General features: G+C 46.8%; 3 protein-coding genes across 7 annotated transcripts; 2 read left to right on the top strand and 1 right to left on the bottom strand.

The window, feature by feature from the left end:
• Positions 1 to 322: 322 nt before the first annotated feature.
• c11h16orf89 (chromosome 11 C16orf89 homolog) lies at positions 323 to 4,239 on the top strand. 2 transcript variants are annotated; one of them, XM_040190539.2, is made up of 8 exons: positions 323 to 746; positions 1,181 to 1,333; positions 1,443 to 1,593; positions 2,582 to 2,699; positions 2,808 to 2,970; positions 3,054 to 3,158; positions 3,243 to 3,332; positions 3,432 to 4,239. In XM_040190539.2, exons 1-8 carry the CDS (start codon positions 566 to 568, stop codon positions 3,533 to 3,535), a joined length of 1,065 nt encoding a protein of 354 aa, XP_040046473.2. In that variant the 5' UTR covers positions 323 to 565; the 3' UTR covers positions 3,536 to 4,239. The 2 variants fall into 2 exon arrangements, with proteins under 2 accessions (XP_040046473.2, XP_077940319.1); XM_078084193.1 differs by having other exon boundaries at positions 478 to 746; positions 3,054 to 3,332.
• On the bottom strand, positions 4,065 to 12,018 carry ift70 (intraflagellar transport 70). Of its 3 annotated transcripts, none has more exons than XM_040190534.2 (20): positions 11,750 to 12,018; positions 11,367 to 11,432; positions 10,711 to 10,920; positions 10,202 to 10,258; positions 9,925 to 10,060; positions 9,527 to 9,631; positions 9,326 to 9,454; positions 9,126 to 9,175; positions 8,585 to 8,737; positions 8,328 to 8,393; positions 8,189 to 8,242; positions 7,982 to 8,047; positions 7,035 to 7,111; positions 6,558 to 6,765; positions 6,399 to 6,479; positions 6,163 to 6,234; positions 5,709 to 5,812; positions 5,445 to 5,523; positions 4,858 to 4,987; positions 4,065 to 4,424 (listed from the first exon to the last, which is right to left on the bottom strand). In XM_040190534.2, exons 1-20 carry the CDS (start codon positions 11,795 to 11,797, stop codon positions 4,288 to 4,290), a joined length of 2,028 nt encoding a protein of 675 aa, XP_040046468.2. In that variant the 5' UTR covers positions 11,798 to 12,018; the 3' UTR covers positions 4,065 to 4,287. The 3 variants fall into 3 exon arrangements, with proteins under 3 accessions (XP_040046468.2, XP_040046469.2, XP_040046470.2); XM_040190535.2 differs by having other exon boundaries at positions 6,432 to 6,479; XM_040190536.2 differs by lacking the exon at positions 6,399 to 6,479.
• Positions 12,019 to 12,971: 953 nt separating this feature from the next.
• Positions 12,972 to 17,927, top strand: LOC120828393 (uncharacterized). 2 transcript variants are annotated; one of them, XM_078084191.1, is made up of 4 exons: positions 12,972 to 13,233; positions 14,955 to 15,095; positions 15,701 to 15,830; positions 17,368 to 17,927. In XM_078084191.1, the coding sequence occupies exons 2-4, from the start codon at positions 14,969 to 14,971 to the stop codon at positions 17,582 to 17,584; spliced, it is 474 nt and encodes a 157-aa protein (XP_077940317.1). In that variant the 5' UTR covers positions 12,972 to 13,233; positions 14,955 to 14,968; the 3' UTR covers positions 17,585 to 17,927. The 2 variants fall into 2 exon arrangements, with proteins under 2 accessions (XP_077940317.1, XP_077940318.1); XM_078084192.1 differs by having other exon boundaries at positions 12,982 to 13,225.
• Positions 17,928 to 18,304: the final 377 nt, after the last annotated feature.

The raw sequence follows: 18,304 nt of genomic DNA, 5'->3' as shown, positions 1-18,304 counted from the left end.
CTGCAAATAATGAATCCACAACAAACCACAACTTTAAACTATATTATAATAATATATTGCTTTATATTGAAATTAAACAACTCCATGGACACCAAAGTGCATTTGACCCGTTTTTACTTCACAGAGGAATTAACTTACACAATATTCAAAATAATCGTGAAAGCTTTCTCACTTTTAATCAGATAATAAAACAACATATGTATATTTTGTTATTATTTTGGATTTTGATCATTTGAAGAATATATTAGTATTATAATCATTACTACTACTACAATGTATAATTCCCTCATGCAGAAAACACACACACACGCGGCTTAAATACACAGGGACGGTGCAGGTGATTGGACACAGGTGGACACAGGATGACAGGACACGGCAGGACGGGAGGTGAACCCAGGAGCGCCAGAGGCGTGAAACTACAAAATAAAACGAGACCCAAACCGTGACAGGACCGTGAACCAGAAATAAAAAGACAGCCTCAGTGACGTCACGTGAAGCCCCTCCCTCGCCGGACCGGACGCAGCTTGTCCGCCTCCTGTCTCCTTGTCTCCTGTCCGGGGAGAAGATGCGGGCCGCGGGGCACCGGCTGGCCCCCGCGCTGGCTCTGTTTGCCGCAGCGTTGTGCGCGTGTCGCGCGGAGGTGATCGATGACGTGCTGAGCAGCCTCTCGCGGGGCGCGTCGTTCCTGGAGCGGCAGCACGCGCACATCAACCTGGACGGGGTGGTCGGGTTCCTCATGCTGCAGGGTACGTGCGCGCGTCTCGAAGAAAAACGAGCTGCAGAGGAGATCTCCTCCGGCTGCAGGAGAAACATTAGTGGGGGTCGCGTATCGCTAAAAGTTGAAGGAGCAAACTGAGCGTATTTTGGTTCTGAAGGTTTAGTGGGACATTGCATATATATATATATATATATATATATATATATATATATATATATATATATATATACACACACACACAATGACTCTAAGTCCACCTTAGCAAAGCTACCAGGATCCATCCTCTGGGTACCACGCATGTCTGCAGAAAATGTCCATGTCAACATTTCAGTCCACACCAGAGTCCTGAAGCTGCTGCCGGTGCAGGAGGAAAGGATCCATCCTCTGGGGAGCCTGACGTAACTGTACCGGATGGGTTTCCTCTGCTCCTGATCCTCTCCTCCTTGTCGTTTCGCGTCGCAGCCGAGCTGAAGGAGGCCGTTCGGACGTGGCCGCACAGCGACCCGGTGAGCTGGGCCCAGAGAACCACGGCGGTCGCTCTGGTCAAACGTCTGGACCAGAGCTTCGACAAGGCCGTGGCCGCCCTGCAGCGGAACGACCCCAAGTACTACCGAGGTGAGGAGGGGAGACTACACTTCCCAGAGGCCCCTGCGGCGCAAACACTTTTGCTGAGTACGTTCATGTACTTAAGTGTCCCCCCCCCGGCCCCCCTTACGCCCCTCAGAGTTCGAGCCCCTGCTGTCATGGAGCTTCTGGTTAGTTCCTCGGGAGTGGAGCTCCACGGACCGCAGCCTGCTGTACCGATCCACCATGAGCACCGAGTGCTACGACGAGCAGCTCAGTGACAAGTGTCTGACCCTGCTGCTGGGGACCTGGTACACACACACACACACACACACACACACACACACACACACACACACACACACACACAGGGACACCAAGACATACACGCGCACACACACAAGGACACAAAGACACGCACACACATCGAAGAGCCACTGAAAATTAATGAATTCGTTAATTTTTATTCTTTATTATTAATGACATTTTAACTATTATTATTATATTCATTTCCACAAATACATATTTATATTCTCTACTTCTCTACAGAACTCATTCAGGAGCTTTAAGGTTCAGAGGAGTGATGAAAGAAAAACAGTTAATATTCTTGGATAAATACACAAAGTGTAATACCTGTAATAAACGTGTTTCTACAGTGAACGTGAGCCCCACGGTTTCATAGTTTCTGAAGTAGGAGTAGTTTTGGAGGTGCGGGGCTGTACTGTTACATTGCTTAAATTGTACTCAATTACAAGTAAAAGTACTAGTGTTAAAAAATACGTAAAAGTACAAAGTGCTCTTCTCAAAAACTACTCGGAGTACAAATTTATTTTTTAACCGATGGATGTTTTATTGCATCGTCAATAGCAGACATTCAATGTATAAAATTCAAATTCAAAGCACATTTCTCAGACGAACAATATTAGAAAAATTACAGGAAATTTTACGGTGGCAAAACAAATCCAACAGTAAAACGCTGCGAGAGAAAAATGCGGCAATCACAAAAACGACCGGCGCACACGCGGCGCAAACTTCAAACAATAAGGATTTACACTGAAAAAAAAAGAAAATCTGATGGTTTGAATATTACCTTAAATTGTGGGCGTACTCAATAGCGACTGTGGAGTTTAAAAGTAGCAAAGTACATTACATGGTGTAAATTGTACTCAAGTATGAGTACAATTACACACTACTCATAAAAGTACAAGTACCCCAAAAATCTACTTAATTACAGTAACGTGAGTATTTGTAATTCGTTACTTCCACCCCTGCTGGCGTGTGTCTGTGCGTCCCGAGCAGGAAGATGAACGGGACGCCCTGCATCGTCACCAAACCCTGCCGGGACACCATGACCCGCTTCGACTGCCCCCACTACTCCCTGTCCCACCAGCTGCTCTACTTCATGATCGGGAGGATGGTGAGACAGACAACACCTGCCCTGGATTGAAATCCCCGCCCTCTTTGTGGCCCCGCCTCCACGCGAGGCCACGCCCACTCCACTGACCTCTTTGTGTTTGCGTCTCAGAGAGGCTGCACCAACCTGCTGAAGGGCGACACCCGGCCCTCCCGAGCCAACATGACTGAGCGCAGCTACCAGAAGATCTTCTGCTCCAACATGATGAAGACCAACCAGGACATCATGAGGGAGGGTCTGACGGAGCAGACGGTGGACATCTTCATGGAGAACAGTGGGTTTCTCTTCGGCCTCCGCCATGTTTCCTGTGTGCCGTCTCCTCGTTCCTCACGGAGCGTCTCTGCTCTCCACCAACAGTCCTCATCTGCGGCCTGACGGGGTTCTCCGACTTCTACAAGGCCGACTGGCTGCAGCACATCCTGGGAATGCAGGACGCGGAGGTGGGCTGCTTCGGGAGGGACGGTGAGTCCGGAGATCGGGGAGGAGGAGCAGCGGGGAGGAGTAGTGAGGAGCAGGGGTCACACGCTCTTTGTTTGTCCTCCCCAGAGAGCGTCGTCTCTCAGATCATCGGAGACGAGCTGCTGGAGCAGCTGCAGCCTCACAGGAGGGTGAAGAGGAGGGAGAAGATCCTTGCAGGTACGTGGTGGAGCATCTGAGGGATACCTTTGGTAACCTTCTTTACGATGCCGTCAGAGGCTCGGAGGACGGAGGTGCTGACGGTGTGGTCTCCCTCAGACGGATGCTCCAGTCACATGACGGCGGTGGCCGTGGGTGCTCTGGGAGGATACCTGAACTTCTACCTGTCAGAGCAGGACATCACCAAGAGGCCGCTCTCCTGAACCCCCCCTCTCTTTTATTCCGTCTTCGATCACTATACCACATGTTGTCTATCCTCAGGTGCTGAATTTGACAGTTATAGAGCGAATTATTCCCAAACAAGGACGGCAGGTTACTGAATGTGAGGGTTCTGGACTCGGTGCTGCTGGGGTCAAGACGGGTCTCCACTATGTAACGTGACTATCTATCTACTATCTAATGAAACCAGGTAAACCAGCGCGTCCTCTTTAGCTTCATGTCGAGGATCACTTAGTCACTCAGTGACATCGCCGGGTTTCACCTGAATTTGATGTAGAAAGTCATTTCCAGTTCACATCAGTCTCTTTAAAGTCTCAATGATCTGTAAAATAATTAAGCACTAATTTGGTCAAACTATATATGTACACATACACACATATATAAATGACAGTGTTATAATTATCTTTAGTGTTTAGTGTAGTTAGCGCTTCCTAAGGGAAACCTTCCACAGGGTTTCTCTGGAAAAAAGCTTAAAAACAGATATTCACCATTAAAAGTCTGAGTGGATCATTATTCTATTCATCTAAAACATCATATTAAGGCCTTTATTTGCTTTAACTTGTGTCTGAGCCACAGTGCAGGAGGCAGCTGTACAAAGACCAAAGAGAATATATGCATGAACTCTGAATGTCATTACAAACATCATGTATTCACATTAGCAGAATAAACAAAGCAGTAAAACTCTTAAGTCTGCTTTGTTTACACACCCGATCCTCTGTGAGAGAATGTGATGACATCACTTGTTCCAGCCGATGACCTCATAGAACAGCGCCTTGAGCAGCCGGGCCTCGTAGGTGACGGTGTTCTTGCCGACGTGGACGCGCGTCTCCTCCAGAGGCTGCTCGATGACGGCGGGAACCTCCCGGCCGTACGCTGCGGGAGGGCGGGGCCAACATTATCAAAGGGTTGTTGACAGCTAAAGGTGTCACCTCTGGGGAGACGGCATGGGAGCAGGACAGTCTGGTGCTACTCAGATGTGCCATGAAGAGAAACGCTCACATACGTGTTTATCTCTTAAAACAGTATGCTTTACTTTTAACCGTATTCATAGAAATAAAGTAAGTAGAAGTGATAAGTATCGCTGAATGAAAGTTCTGCATATTTATATATTTGCGATAGAAATCCATACTTCTCTAAAACGAGCACAACAGTGAAAAACAGCACCTTTGGGTGACTTTTCTTTAGTGAATGTTTGGGAAGGAGACTTTAACATAACTTATAAACGGAAAGATATAATCAGATATTAGCGTGTGTGTGTGTGTGTGTGTGTGTGTGCGTGTGTGTGTGTGTGTGTGCGTGCGCTCACCCTCGCAGTGCTCCAGGAACTGGATGCACTCCTGGACCACGGCGTCCTTCAGCATGACCATGTGTTTGGACATGTTCTCCAGCAGAGACAGGAAGCAGCGCTTGGCGTAGAACCACGTGTCTGTCCCCAGCTACACACACACACACGCACACATTGTTGGTGCACAACAATCTCAGACACAAAGTCCGACCTGATTCTTGTTGAACTGGTGACGATGAATAAGAAGCAGCTGACTGAAGCTCCTGAAGCCCCGGAGGGCTCAGACCTTTGACTTTGTTCAAGACTCCACACGGGGCGCTTTAGAGTTCAACACTTGCTTATGGGTCTGGTCTCTTCTGCTCAGCAACAGACAACACCTGGACTCCATAGACGTCTATGAGAAAATGACTCTACTTCTCCCTTGATTTATTCCTTCTGAAAAGGTTGTAAACAAGTCTTCTTTATACAGCACGATGTTCATTTAGTACTTTATGGTCCATTTAGAGTCAAACAGACCATAAAGCAGGGGATGCTATAGGGCGGGGCTACACCCTGATTGACAGGTCTCTACCAGACTCAACCATCCAGAGAAGAGGTGGATGTCCGACCTTCTTGTTGTAAGGCTCCAGGCTCTTGATGACTCGAGAGATGCCAAACTCGTAGTTCCCCTTGGCGCAGTACAGCGTCCTGAACAAACAGCGGCGCTGGATTATTTCATGTTTTTCACATATAAGGATTACGATGGGTTTAATAATGCTCGATGCTTTTTGTCTTATATCAAACACGGCTCCATAATTCCACAGCTGTGCACTATAAAGTTACGGCGTGTGTCATAAGGCCTCTGCCCTTAAAGCAGTGCGATCCGGACTCACCCGATGACCAGGTTCACGATGCAGAGGTGGAAGACCTTCTTCTCGGGGTCGTCGTAGGAGATTTGCTCCTCCTCTTTCTCGATCTTCCTCATCAGCTCTTCAGCCTGCGAGAGGACATCCATATTATAGCTACACAAGTATTTTGGGCGTAAGGGGGGGCGGGGGGGTAAATGTTCAGTATTTGCTTAAATGAGTAGGATTTTCCTAAAACAGTTTTAACTTTAAAAAACAAACTAGTCATTGTGTCTTTAACCAAGGAAATATTAAAAGCATATTGAAGCATCAAAAGAATCAATTAGAACTCAAATAGAATAACTGTAAGTAAATATCATGGTGCAACTATGTACTTATATACCAGAAAAAACACACACTTGAATGGAGAAATATGTGTGAACATTTGAGATAAATAGAACGCTGGGTAAAGGTACAGATGTTCTCTTTGTAGCCCTCCTACCTCCTCGTTCTGGCTGGTCAGGATGTAGGAAACACAGAGGTTAGCCAGGACCACAGCGCTTACATTCAGGATCTACAGAGACACACACACAAATATATATATATTCCATTACATCAGGGTGTTGCACCCTTGTCAAACCAGCAGACCCCCCAAACAAGGTAAACTCCCCACACAGCAGGTAACCACGGCAACAGACATCATGCACAGACGTGAAGGCTGCAGAGGACTCAACACACAGCTGCTGGTTCTTCACTGTTACCGGGGGTTACCGAGGGTTTGCACTTGCAGGGACACTCCTGAATGTTACACTGCTCCACCTGGAGCAAAAGGCAAACTGTCAGGCTGACTGAGGGACCCCCCTGTGGGCGCAGTGACCGTGGCCGCCTCCCACTCACGTTGTCGTAGTGCTTCTTGACGATGGGCTCGTAGAAGCCGATGGCGTCCTTGTACTTGGCCTGCATGAAGAGCACGTGGGCCACGTTGAGCTTCCATGTGTCGTCGTCATTGCACACCTCCACCGACTTGCGGAAGATCTTCTCCACCATCTGGAAGTTCTCCCGGTTCCAGTAGATCTTGGCTTGGGCCATCAGCACCACGATGTACCTGTAACCATGAATATTACCACCATTTCCTCTTAGGCAATGATCAATGCAACAATGAATCATACGTTTGATTTGTCTGCTACGATGTGTGCAGGGAAAGAAGAGCGCTAACAAAATCTACACGAATATATGATTACAAGTAATAGTAATTATTTACGTTAAAATATTCAAATATCCATGCAAGACATCAACAAGCCATGTGTCTACTTCCCCCACTAACCGACGTGGGTGTGTGTGTCTCTGTGTGTGTGTGTGTGTGTGTGGCCCCACTTCTCCTGCGTCTGGTCGTTTTCCTGAAGAGCTTTCTTCTGCCCGTCATCGTCTCGGGACATTCTCGCCTCCTGCACCTTGGAGACGAGGGACCAGAACTGATAACTGACATCACAACATGAGATTAATTGATCAACTAAAGGCTGCCGCGTGTTTCTGCGTCTGCGTTGTCGTGTCGACACACTGGTTTCACTTCCTGGTTGTAAAGTCTTGCGTGTGTTGCAGAGCGATTCACCTCCAGAACAACAGGTGGAGTAACGTGCTTTTGTTGAAGACGACCTGGAGAGTCACGTCTATTTATTTATTTGTTTATTTATGTATCATAGACTTTATTGCCCCGTGCATCCACACTGCTGCTTTTCATCAAGGACACATTTGTCCCGTATTTTCCTCCACGACTTTGTCCCCCTCGTTTGTGGAGATCTCCTTCCATGAATCAGAGGCCATCCGGCGTCCTCATAGTCCGCCAACGACGGCTCGTACAAGTGCTCATATTTACGCATTTCTTCAATCTGATCCGTTCTCTTGTAAACATTCTTCCTTTTAATAACGGCCGTATTGTGCTGTGAAAACGGAGATGTGAGACTCCGTAAAGGACGTAGTCAGCAGACCAATCACAGCCTGGTGCTGCGTCGACGCATGCCCAGAAAAATGGGTGTGAAAACACACGCAAGGGACACGCGAGGGGGTCTTACGTCTGCGTCGCTCTGAAAACACAGAAGCATAAACCAGGCTTGACGGTGGTGTATCGTCGGACTGAAGCACGTGAAGTAGGTCCTTGAGGACGTTGATGTAACTGAGGATTCTTTGCGTCGCCTATTAATAAAAGCTAGCAGATAAATAAATGTGAAGCAAATGAGAAACATTCCTTAAAGAATAAAATATGTCACTGACATCTTCCTGATATTTATCATCTCACAATGAATCATGAGGACCAAATAAACAACCTGCTTTGCCAGCTTCCTTAACTGCTCCGTTAGTTTCCCATTCATCTCATCGAACTTCCTAAAAGCCTGTGGAAAAAGAAAAGTAGAAACAGGCACATAACAAAACGTGAGCCACCTGGAGCTCATTTTATTTCTACTAGAACATCTACACGCTTTCATGTTGTAAAAACAGAAATAATCAGAACTACTGGAAGGATGTTTGAGTACCTCCTCGGGCGCCGTCTGGCAGGTCAGCAAGGCATCCAGGAACTCATACATGTACTAGAAGACACAGAGACACACGTCAACGCGGACCCCGTCTGACCACTACGGTGACGCGTGAAATCATTTGAAAGCAGGAAGCTACCGGCGAGAGCAACTTGTAGGTGAGGTGTGCGTTCTCCGCCAGGACGTCGGCTGCCAGGTCGAAGTACTGAGAGGGAGAAGAGAGTCCAGCCCACCGCGTTACAACAACGTGACAATGTTCATGTACGATTGCAGAGTAAACGTGACGCGGTTGTGAACGAGGACTAACGAGGTGAAAACACAGCTGTAATGGGACGAGGGGGAAGGCAGGGGGAGATGTCGGGTGTGGGGGCGGGGTCAGTAACCGGCGCCTCCTACCTCGTGCTTGCAGTAGAGGAGCAGCAGGTTCCCGAAGGTGACGGGGGGGAAGGAGGGCTGCAGCAGCAGGAAGGCCAGCTTCTCAAAGCCCTCCGAGGGTTTGGTGTCCATGTTGACCAGAGCCTGGTTGTGGAGAGTCACCGGGTCCAGCTCCTGCCAGCACACACACACACACACACGCACACACAGTGTAGGTACACACTGTATTCTCTATACAAACACAGTGTGAATGGTCCTGAGTCCCTCATTCATCCCACTAGGGGGCACTAGATGTTCACCGCTCTACGAGCAGGACCGAGGACAGACCTCCGACCCGTCATTCAGTTTTAACAAAGCATGAAACCAGCAACTCCGTGTAACCCTTCACACCTCTGCTCTAATATTCTATTTATCCCTTCTATCTTCAGGCTGGTAGCAGGGCAGGTCCAGGCAGCCCTTCTCACTCACACACACACACACACACACACACACACACACACACACACACACACACACATGCACACAGAACATTGGGAGTGAATGGGGGGGGGGGGGCAGTTACCTCCTCTGATCGAGGGGGCATGTCAGTCAAAGCTTCTTGAGCTCCTTTCACTGCAGGAAAACAAAGAGGGAACAAAATAGATGTGGTAAATAGATCCATTCAGTTCATGGTGCCCTGTTGTCTCCAAACTGTTACACACGCTACCAGACGAGGACTCCAGCGGATTGTTCAGGGAACACGGAGAGGAAGGCGGAGCTCACCGTTCTTCAGCTGGTACTCAATGGCGGCTCTGAGGTTGAAGGCCTCGATCAGGGCCGTCTGGTGCAGCACCAGCGTGTTGCCCACGCTGTGCACGTCGATGCCATCGGTGGTCAAACCCACGCTGAGCTCTGAGGGGAAACACAGCGCGGGCTCAGTGGGGACGAATCACGTCTGCCGTGAGGGGAGAGGCCGCGGCCTACCTGGATGCTCCCTCATGCCTTGGCCGATGATCTCTCCGATGTATTTGATGGCCTGAGGGTAGTTCTTCAGGCTGTAGAAGCACAGGGCGATGTTGTAGGACAACGCTGAGGGACAGACGGACAACAGGATGAACTGTAAACGGTGCCTATAGAGATGATGTTTAACGCATTGCTGGTCTGATAAGCTACCAAAGTGCTCTATTTAAAATCATTAGCTTTTCACCTTTACCAGCTTACAAAGGTTATAGGTATAAAGGTCCTAGTTGATTCTCTCATTTGCTTGAACATATTTGTCCATTTTTACTCCCTACAACTGAAACCCTTCCGCCACACTAGTGACTGTGCAGACATGTCGAGCCAGAGCCCCTTGAGGGTGTATCCGTGCCTTAGTTGACTACCTGGAACGTATCCCAGCACCTGCATGGCAGACGAGAACTTCTTGCAGGCCTCCTCGTACTTGCCGTCCTGGAACAGCAAACAGCCCGTGTTGTAGACGTAGTCGGGGTCTTCCTGAGGCAGCTGCTCCAGCAGCGACTGTGGAGCCAGTGGAAAAAGAAACACAATGTGTGGGAGTTGTGCCGCAGACACTCGTGATCCAACCGGCCACCACATTGAACCGAATGGGCATCATTTGTAGTAATAGGAGGTAACAGGTAATACGAGAGAGCTCGTCACCTTGGCAGCAGAGTAATCTTCCTCGCAGTATTTGATACAGGCTTGAAGCTTCAGCATCTGTGCCGGAGAGAGAGAGAGAGAGAGAGGCGATGAATTGAAGTCAAATGCAACAGCTTGTTTTATTTTGGGGTAAAAATTAAGCAATACTATGAGCCCAGACTCTCATCCATGAATCCATAATTCCTTTCCATGAACTAATTGACATACTTCTGAGGAGTTACAGGATAGTTCTACCACAGACAACATGACCTTAAATGCCATTTGAAAGCAGCATTTTGTTTCTATACATGTTCCCCGTTGCTGACACATTTATGTTTGCTTCATTCCACTGGTTGTGCATTTATTGTCGGCATCTGTTCTTTGGAGCAACAGCTCCCAGTGATGGGACGTGAGTAGCAGACGGAGGAGGCCAAGTCAAACATCTCAATGTTGTGCACTCGTGGATGTGAAGCAGTGTTTGCTAAAAGGTCGGCGGCCATGATTCGAACTGTGTGAGCTACAGGCTGTACCTTCATGTGACTGCCGGGGTTGTCGAGCATGAAGGAGGCCTTTGCGGCCTCGGGATAAGCTCCGGCTTTGTAGAGCGACTGGGCGTAGTACACCTTGTACTCCTCCACCTCTGGGTGCAGCTGGGTGAGCTGCTCGTAGCAGTCTGCAGAGTTGGTAAAGTCCTGGATGTGGAAGTAGCAGTAACCCAGCAGAGAGAGTGCGGCCCTGGACTGAGACACGACCCAGAAGGGACATGTGGGTATTACATACATAACCCCCACCTCAACGAGGGACAAACCAGGGGCAATAGAGGAACTAAAAGGACCTTTTCAAAAGAAAATATTAGTCCATGTGTTGATTTGTTTTTCTAACGGTCAAAAACCCAAAAGAATTAAGATTACAGCTATTTTGTTATAAATTAACATGATTTATTTCAAATAAATGTCAGAACATAGCTGGAATGCAGCTGAATATGTACACATTGAAGAAACTTGTAAGAGTAAATATATTTTGAAAATAGTAAATAGCCATAAATAGCCAACTCTCAGCACCGTTGACAACAAAATAGAGAAAATTGATGCATTATTAAAACCTTCAGTAATATATACTGTATACAGTACTATATACTGGAAGCGCTATATAAGTATAAATGTGCCTCTGTTATACTAACACTTACCTTTGTGTGTTTATGAAGTTGGCCATTAAGGATCTGAATGGCTGCCACATACTGGCTGTCTTTAATCTGGAACACAGAATTATTTATGATGGTCATCTGCAGCATGTACGGTACTTATCTCACATTGCGACGTTATTTAAATTTTCGATTCACCGAACGTCATTTTACGAGCCATTCAACCGTGTGACGTCACGCTGCACCGCAGCACTGATAACGCACTGAAATGATTATTATTATTATTACTCAGAGATGAATTATCCTTGTGTCAAACGACAATAGCACAGCAAAAGTGTTAGAAACACTAAAATGACGGTTCTTTGGATGTAGTTTGGCACAGTGTTCGACTGCCGCTAGCTTAGCCACAACTCAAACACGATTCTCACCAGTTTGTAGATCGTAGCCGTGTACTCTCCGTCTTTTATAGCTGTCATGGCTTCAAACCATTCGTTTCAAAGGGAGCAAACGACTTGTAGCTTTGTGTTCCCCCAAAATCTGAAGTAAAAGCATTGAGCTAGCCTCTGTTTTGCGGACGGTTGGAGGGCTTGAGCTGTTACTAGGCAACGTGACAGCCCGGAAATGGAAAACTTGACTGACGTGTGTGAGCGCCAATCATGTAGCCGAATAAAGCGACACCGCCCAAACCCCCCTCCCAAACCTTTATTGAGCCGTTGGACACAGACGGAACAAACAATTAGACTTTGTGAAACATAATGTGCTCTCTAAAATGTTATTTTATTAAAGATAACCTCCACACGTGTATGCAGGTTTTCTTCCAGTGGTTAAAGAGTTTTTAGTCCCTTATGGTGCGTCTTGGGTGGATGGGGATCGAACCAGCGGCTCAAAAAGGGCCACTGCATTAACCAGTACAAGAGGAGAGAAATAAGAAGGGGAAGCGGTATAAAAAGAGGAGAAAGGGGGAGGAAAGGGAGAGAGGAGGAAGATAGAGGAGCTGGAGGATAAATCAAAGAAGGCATAGGACGGTGAGAACTGAGTAGGAGAGCGTTTCTCTTTGTAGGAAATCAGCTCTTTTTAAAGGAGATCACTTCTGAACTCGTTCTCTTCTTCTTTTAGAACCTTTGATCCACTTTGCCGACTGGTGAAGTGATGGAAGGTCTCAGAGCTTAGATAGATGGAGGAGTGTAGATCAGAGCTCACGATGATCACGCTCAACTCATTTAAAGCTAAATTACTTTCACTTATTTAACACAAACACTGGATGGAGCCTAGAATTTAATTAAAATGAACCTTCTTGAGGCTTTAAAAAGGAAGTAAAGATAGCTAAATATTGTCCGTTTGAATATTTTCCATTATTTGACTTGAAATGTGACGTGGACACTCAAATGTAACATCCTGCTTTTGAGAAAAACATATTGTAAAATAAACACTTTCGGAGGTAAAACTGCTCAAAAGAAATGAAACCAAGCTGCGTAAAACAAGTAATAACTTTAAATCATATGATTTCTATCTTTTATATTTTTTCTGTCTCTCAGAGCACAACGCCAGAATGGTAGAAACCACAGATGATCTCATTTCTGAAAGATTCAGGATGTGGATGTGAAAAGATGAACACCACACACGCACACACACACACACACACGCACACGCACACACACACAGTGGTTGAAGCGGATGAAACCAAAGGTGCTGGAGCTTTGCCTCAGACCTCACAGTTTTGACCACTGGGCCTCCATAATGACGGGTTAGAGGGTGTGTGTGTGTGTGTGTCTGTGTGTGCGTGTGTGTGCATGCATTCTGGGTGTGTGTGTTGCCCCGGTCTGTCTGCTCAGCTCTGCCTCTTATCACTGCCTTCTGGTGGGACCGTAGGAAGCTGTGCAGGAGAAGAGCTGAGACCCAAACAGGTAAACAGGTATGTTTGTGCAGAGACTGATCGATCATTTTGATTTATTAGCACAGCCTCAGGTCAAATGATTACTAACCGTGTCCAGATTGAGCTGAAAGCTTCACTTCACTGTGTTTAAAGTTGCTTCATTTGGGTTGAAACCAAAACAACCAAAGTAAAAAAAGAAGCTTTTATGGTGGAAAACCTGGAAAACTCTCTAATTATTGCAGCTGCTTTAAAATTAATATCAGCGTATTCTGAATATGACGCAGGAGCACATACGTGTAACGCACGGCGGAGACGAAGCAGAATGGAACTCTTTTTTTTTTTACTGAGCAGGAATTTGAATCAGGCGTCTGCCGTTTAAATATTGAATGTATCTCTGAAATTCTGCGATTGTTCGTTCCCCGCCGGGCCAAACTTCATGGTTCCAGACCGAGCAGTTAGTGCTGATTGAGTTTGATGGCATGAAAAAAATGGAAAAAAAACATTGAGGAAACCTGCAGCAGAGAGAGAGAGAGAGGGGGGAGAGAGAGGGGAGAGAGAGGGAGAGAGGGGGGAGAGAGAGGGGAGAGAGGGTGGAGAGAGAGGGGAGAGAGGGGGGAGAGAGAGGGAGAGAGAGAGGGGGAGAGAGAGGGGAGAGAGAGGGGGAGAGAGATCCCAGTCCGTGTGTGTTTGGTTCGTTCTTGGTTGAGTGATAATCACTGAACGATCCGGGAGTCCCTGGTTCGACTGGAGCTCAGGTTGTGTTCGAGGCCGTCGCCTTGGTGCGTCTCTCAATGCGGTCTGACTTCCTGTCTAAAATAATAATTTCCTAAAAAATCTGCTTATTGTTGTTTCTATTAAACAGTTTTTAAGTTCTGACCTTCTAGAGCATGAAGGTCATGAACGGGGGTTCAGGGAAGGTGGTCACTTGAATGGAGATGGGTGGAGAAGGATGGAGTTGACTTCTACGTCGTCTCTTACTCTTCTGCTGGATTCGCTAATGTTGAGAAGCTCAGGCTGAAGAGAGGAGACCTCATGTTCACGTCAAAGAGGAAACCTCTTCGGGGGGACTGAATATTAAACGGGTTTTGTGTGTGAAAGTGAAATAAACATAATAATAATTAATAACATAATTGCACTCTGCATGTTTTTGCCCCCCAGGCCTGGACTTGTTCCTCAGTTCAGCCTCGGGCGGGGAGGGAGGTAGGGGGGGGGGGAGGTGTAATACCTGCAGAATGCTGAGTCAGGCTGTGCAGGGCAACAGTAACCAAGTAAATAGAATAAAGACAACCAGCAGCAGATACCGGATTTCATTCCACTGATTAAATCAAAATGATCAAACATTGGTAGTTGATTTATTTTAAAATGTATAATTTTGTGGTATTTCCTTCTAGAAGTTAGAAGGAGTGACACACTTTATAATGCACATAGTGATTTTGTTCACTGTGGGTATAAACAAGGAGACCTGGAATCACTCCGCGTCCAGCAGGAAAATTAGAGTCAGGAGCGTAGAGTGTGTGTGTGTGTGTGTTTATTATGTAACCACTCTTATCTTCAAACATTTTCATCTCGACGAGCCGCCGACTTTAACGAGCTGTAAAGTTTTGTGACTGCATCTCCCACGGTTGTGAATCTATCAAAGTGACATGATGAAGGTCATGATGAAGGTCACTCACACACACAACACTCTGTCACGAGGCCTAAATAGTCATTACTGAAATGAGTCAGTCTGAGTGTGTGCGTGTGCCCCCCCCCCCTGCCAGGTGCTGGTCCAACCATGGCCCCCAACCTGAACGCGATGCTGCTGATGGTGCTGGCTGTTGCCACGGTGACGGTCCTCGGCCAGAGGCGACGCCCGGCCTCCACGAGCACCTCCACCGACGAGTGGAACTACAGGGATGGCTGTGAGCACCCAGATTACTCTCTGTTTACCAGGGGTCAAAGGTCAAGGTCAGGGCTCAGCATGATGATGTCACAGCTTTAGATGTGAAGACAGCGCTGTGTGCGGATGCTTCTTTGTGTCAAAGCTCTGTGAGGGGTCTTATAAGACGAATGAGGAGGACAGCTGCATTCTGTGCAGTGACCAGCAGGGGGCGACTCCTCTGTTCCCATAGACGTCTATGGTAAACATTGTAAACATGAGTTTATGGTCTCAGTCTCTAGTTTCAAGTCTTCTTCAACACAGTATGATGCTCATTTAGTAGATTATGGTCAGAGTCAAACAGTCAAAATAATAATTGTATCATTAGAAAATGGATAAATGTTTAATTTTAGCGTTTTAAGTGTCCCTTCAACCTTAAAAACCAATCATTTATAAAATATATATAAATACAACAAATAACCATGTATTCACCTAACTTGAGAATAGTGTTGAAAACGAGAGCTTAAACGTGTCTTGACTTTGCCGTGAAGCTCGGCACCAACTGACTGACCTTCAGCGTTAGCATAAAGCTAGTAGCTCACTCATCCCTTATTAACACCACCATTGTGATGTGACCCGTGGTTCCAGCTGAGAGGGTGAACATGCGCGGCGTGGCCAACCTGACCCTCATCCTGGACAACTGGAGGTTCGACATCCTCGGCCAGATGAGGGGCCTGCTGCAGAACGACCACCAGGCGCTGCTGCCCGACTACGCCAGGTAGGAGGGCGAGGGGGGGTCATGACGTACTCCAATGGATGTTATGGTATCATATCCTACCTTACACATACGCTAATGCATTGTAGGGCAGAGGTCTTCAGCAGGGGGTCCGTGGAGGAACTGCAGGGGGGTCGCAAAAGTTTTGGTTGATAAGACGATTTTTTTTCAACCAATTTTTTTCCCACAAATCTAAATGTCTTGAGAAGTGTTAACAAGTTAACTCGGAACAAGTGTCAAAAATAAATCTGCCCAGTGTTAAATACATTACACGTCGTTTAGCTGACACGTTTATCCATTTACGACTTACATTGCATTTTTAACCCATGGTTTTTACATTTTAGCCCGGGGAGCAATTAGGGGTTAGGTGTCTTGCTCAGGGACACTGTGACATGGAGCAGCCGGGGTTCGAACCATCAACCATTGTGGTTCACAGCTCACTCTCTCTACTCCACGCGCCACAATACGTAGAGTTAAACCAAACACCAAGAAGTGTGACACTGTACAGTTACATTTCAAAGCTATCAAAGAGTTTGACTCTACTAAGTGTCGACAATGAATCTGATCTTGACTCTGAACAATGACTGCAGCTCTTTCGTACAAAAGTTGAATCAACTTTTTGCAGTCTGATTTCAACTCTGCACTTCAACACTTTTGCCAAACACCGGAAAATTAACTCTCAGAATTTTGCTGTGTAAAGTATCATATGGTAACAAAAGGCATCGTATCCTCTTTGCATCTTTGCATCGATGAAACACACATATTTTGAACTTTGAAACCGCAGTTGACAAACTAATCTGTTCAGTATCTTCTGATGTGAAGCAATGTGCATCAGCAGCAGTTTTTTCTCCGTTGCCATGGTGTCGTATGTTGACTTCCTTCTTCCGAGGCGCCACTGACTGCAGCCTGGTCGCCATGGTTACTGCCCCTACACTGACCATAGTGAACTGACTGCAGCCTGGTCGCCATGGTTACTGCCCCTACACTGACCATAGTGAACTGACTGCAGCCTGGTCGCCATGGTTACTGCCCCTACACTGACCATAGTGAACTGACTGCAGCCTGGTCGCCATGGTTACTGCCCCTACAGTTCAAAGGCAGTTTCAGTGATGTTTTGTGACAATAATTCCTCAGATTGATGCTGTGTGTGTAATTACACGTCTGACTCGTATTAAATACCAGCTCAGTTGAGCAGTTTAAATATGATGATTACTATAAAACTGGTCATTGATGCACAATGTTTTCCATTACAGCTTCATAACCCATCACAGGCTTTTTATTCAAATGTGTTCTGTGAAATGACTGTGAAGCAAAGACGGGAAAAGAGACAGAAAAGAAAAAGCTGATCGGCAGATCAAAAACAAATATCGGCAGAGAACATCCACGGCTGTTTATGTCTGGTGGAGGGAACACCACCCTTCCTCTGCCAAAGCTCTATTTTCACTTTCTAAATTGTAGTTTCAGCCGCGGCCTCTGATGACGCCATCGGCCACAGAGTGAACCTCTCCCTCTCTCCCCTCCATCCCCCGCCTCCCCCCAGGATCCAGCCGCTCTCCGAGGCTCTCGACGACCTCTACAAGGAGTTCAACGCCCTCAAGGCTCACCTCGGCGACCTCACTGAGAAGTTCTCCGCAATAGAGACCTTCATCGACGAGGTCAAGGCTGACCGCGCCAACGCCGCCCAGGCCCCGCCCCCTGTCCCCCCTGTCCCCAGACAGACCGGGAGGAGGCTGATAAAGAAGAAGCCCACTTCCTAGGCAGCCAACGTTCTTCTTCTTCTTCTTCTCATGTCTATAATCGTTTATGGTACTAAATCTACCAGTATAAACAACACAATACACATGTTATATCATAATAGAGGAAGTTGCAATTAGCAACTGATGAGTTCTCTGGACGCATTGCATTGTGGGGTTTTTATCGCACTATGCATTGAAGTTCACACATTCAAATAAAAAGGTTTTTGGCAGACTGGAGGACAACAGGAAGTCCACAATAAAACCAACATAGTAACAAAATAAAACACACTATAGTCTAGTCTAATGTTTGGTTCAACCTCCTTCTTCAACTTCACATATTGAGTGAATAAACTTATTGCATTGATTTGTTTTTTCAGTCTCTTGTTTTCTTCAGAGTTTCTTTGTTTAGAACGTTTAAGGTCGACAGTTTATCAGAAGCAAAAAGCCTCATAAACCTCCATGAGTTCGTTGCTCCGGCTGCTTTGACCTTTGACCTCGAGATGTGAGATCACAAGGGAGACAACACGAGGAGTCGCCCGCTGCTGGTCGGCAGAGAGAATCCACAGGAAGTGTCTTTGAACATCAAAGGGCCCGCCTCCCGCTCTCCCATTGTTCAGAGCACCCGTCAATCAACCTGACGTAGCCGGTCGCAGTGATGGAGTTCCTTTCGTCTCTTCTCCTTCCCCCCCTGCAGGGTGCTCATCCATTGCTTTATGCTTTTTGATGTGCAGAATATCATCG

Source organism: Gasterosteus aculeatus, chromosome 11, assembly GCF_964276395.1.
Source record: "Gasterosteus aculeatus chromosome 11, fGasAcu3.hap1.1, whole genome shotgun sequence".
Taxonomy (NCBI): Eukaryota; Metazoa; Chordata; class Actinopteri; order Perciformes; family Gasterosteidae; genus Gasterosteus; species Gasterosteus aculeatus.
Note: the sequence above shows the minus strand (reverse complement) of the source record. Positions and strands in the feature narration are given on the sequence as shown.

Excerpts from the sequence above, each read along its gene's own strand:
- c11h16orf89 (XM_078084193.1), top strand. The coding sequence starts at position 566 with ATGCGGGCCGCGGGGCACCGGCTGGCCCCCGCGCTGGCTCTGTTTGCC. Across the intron at positions 2,700-2,807 it reads ACTTCATGATCGGGAGGATG|AGAGGCTGCACCAACCTGCT; the intron begins GTGAGACAGACA and ends TTTGCGTCTCAG. Across the intron at positions 3,333-3,431 it reads GAGGGAGAAGATCCTTGCAG|ACGGATGCTCCAGTCACATG; the intron begins GTACGTGGTGGA and ends GGTCTCCCTCAG.
- ift70 (XM_040190534.2), bottom strand. The coding sequence starts at position 11,797 with ATGACAGCTATAAAAGACGGAGAGTACACGGCTACGATCTACAAACTG. Across the intron at positions 8,738-9,125 it reads TGCCCCCTCGATCAGAGGAG|GAGCTGGACCCGGTGACTCT; the intron begins GTAACTGCCCCC and ends GTGTGCTGGCAG. Across the intron at positions 6,480-6,557 it reads TCAAGAAGCACTACGACAAC|GTGGAGCAGTGTAACATTCA; the intron begins GTGAGTGGGAGG and ends CTTTTGCTCCAG.
- LOC120828393 (XM_078084191.1), top strand. The coding sequence starts at position 14,969 with ATGGCCCCCAACCTGAACGCGATGCTGCTGATGGTGCTGGCTGTTGCC. Across the intron at positions 15,096-15,700 it reads GTGGAACTACAGGGATGGCT|CTGAGAGGGTGAACATGCGC; the intron begins GTGAGCACCCAG and ends CCGTGGTTCCAG. Across the intron at positions 15,831-17,367 it reads CTGCTGCCCGACTACGCCAG|GATCCAGCCGCTCTCCGAGG; the intron begins GTAGGAGGGCGA and ends GCCTCCCCCCAG.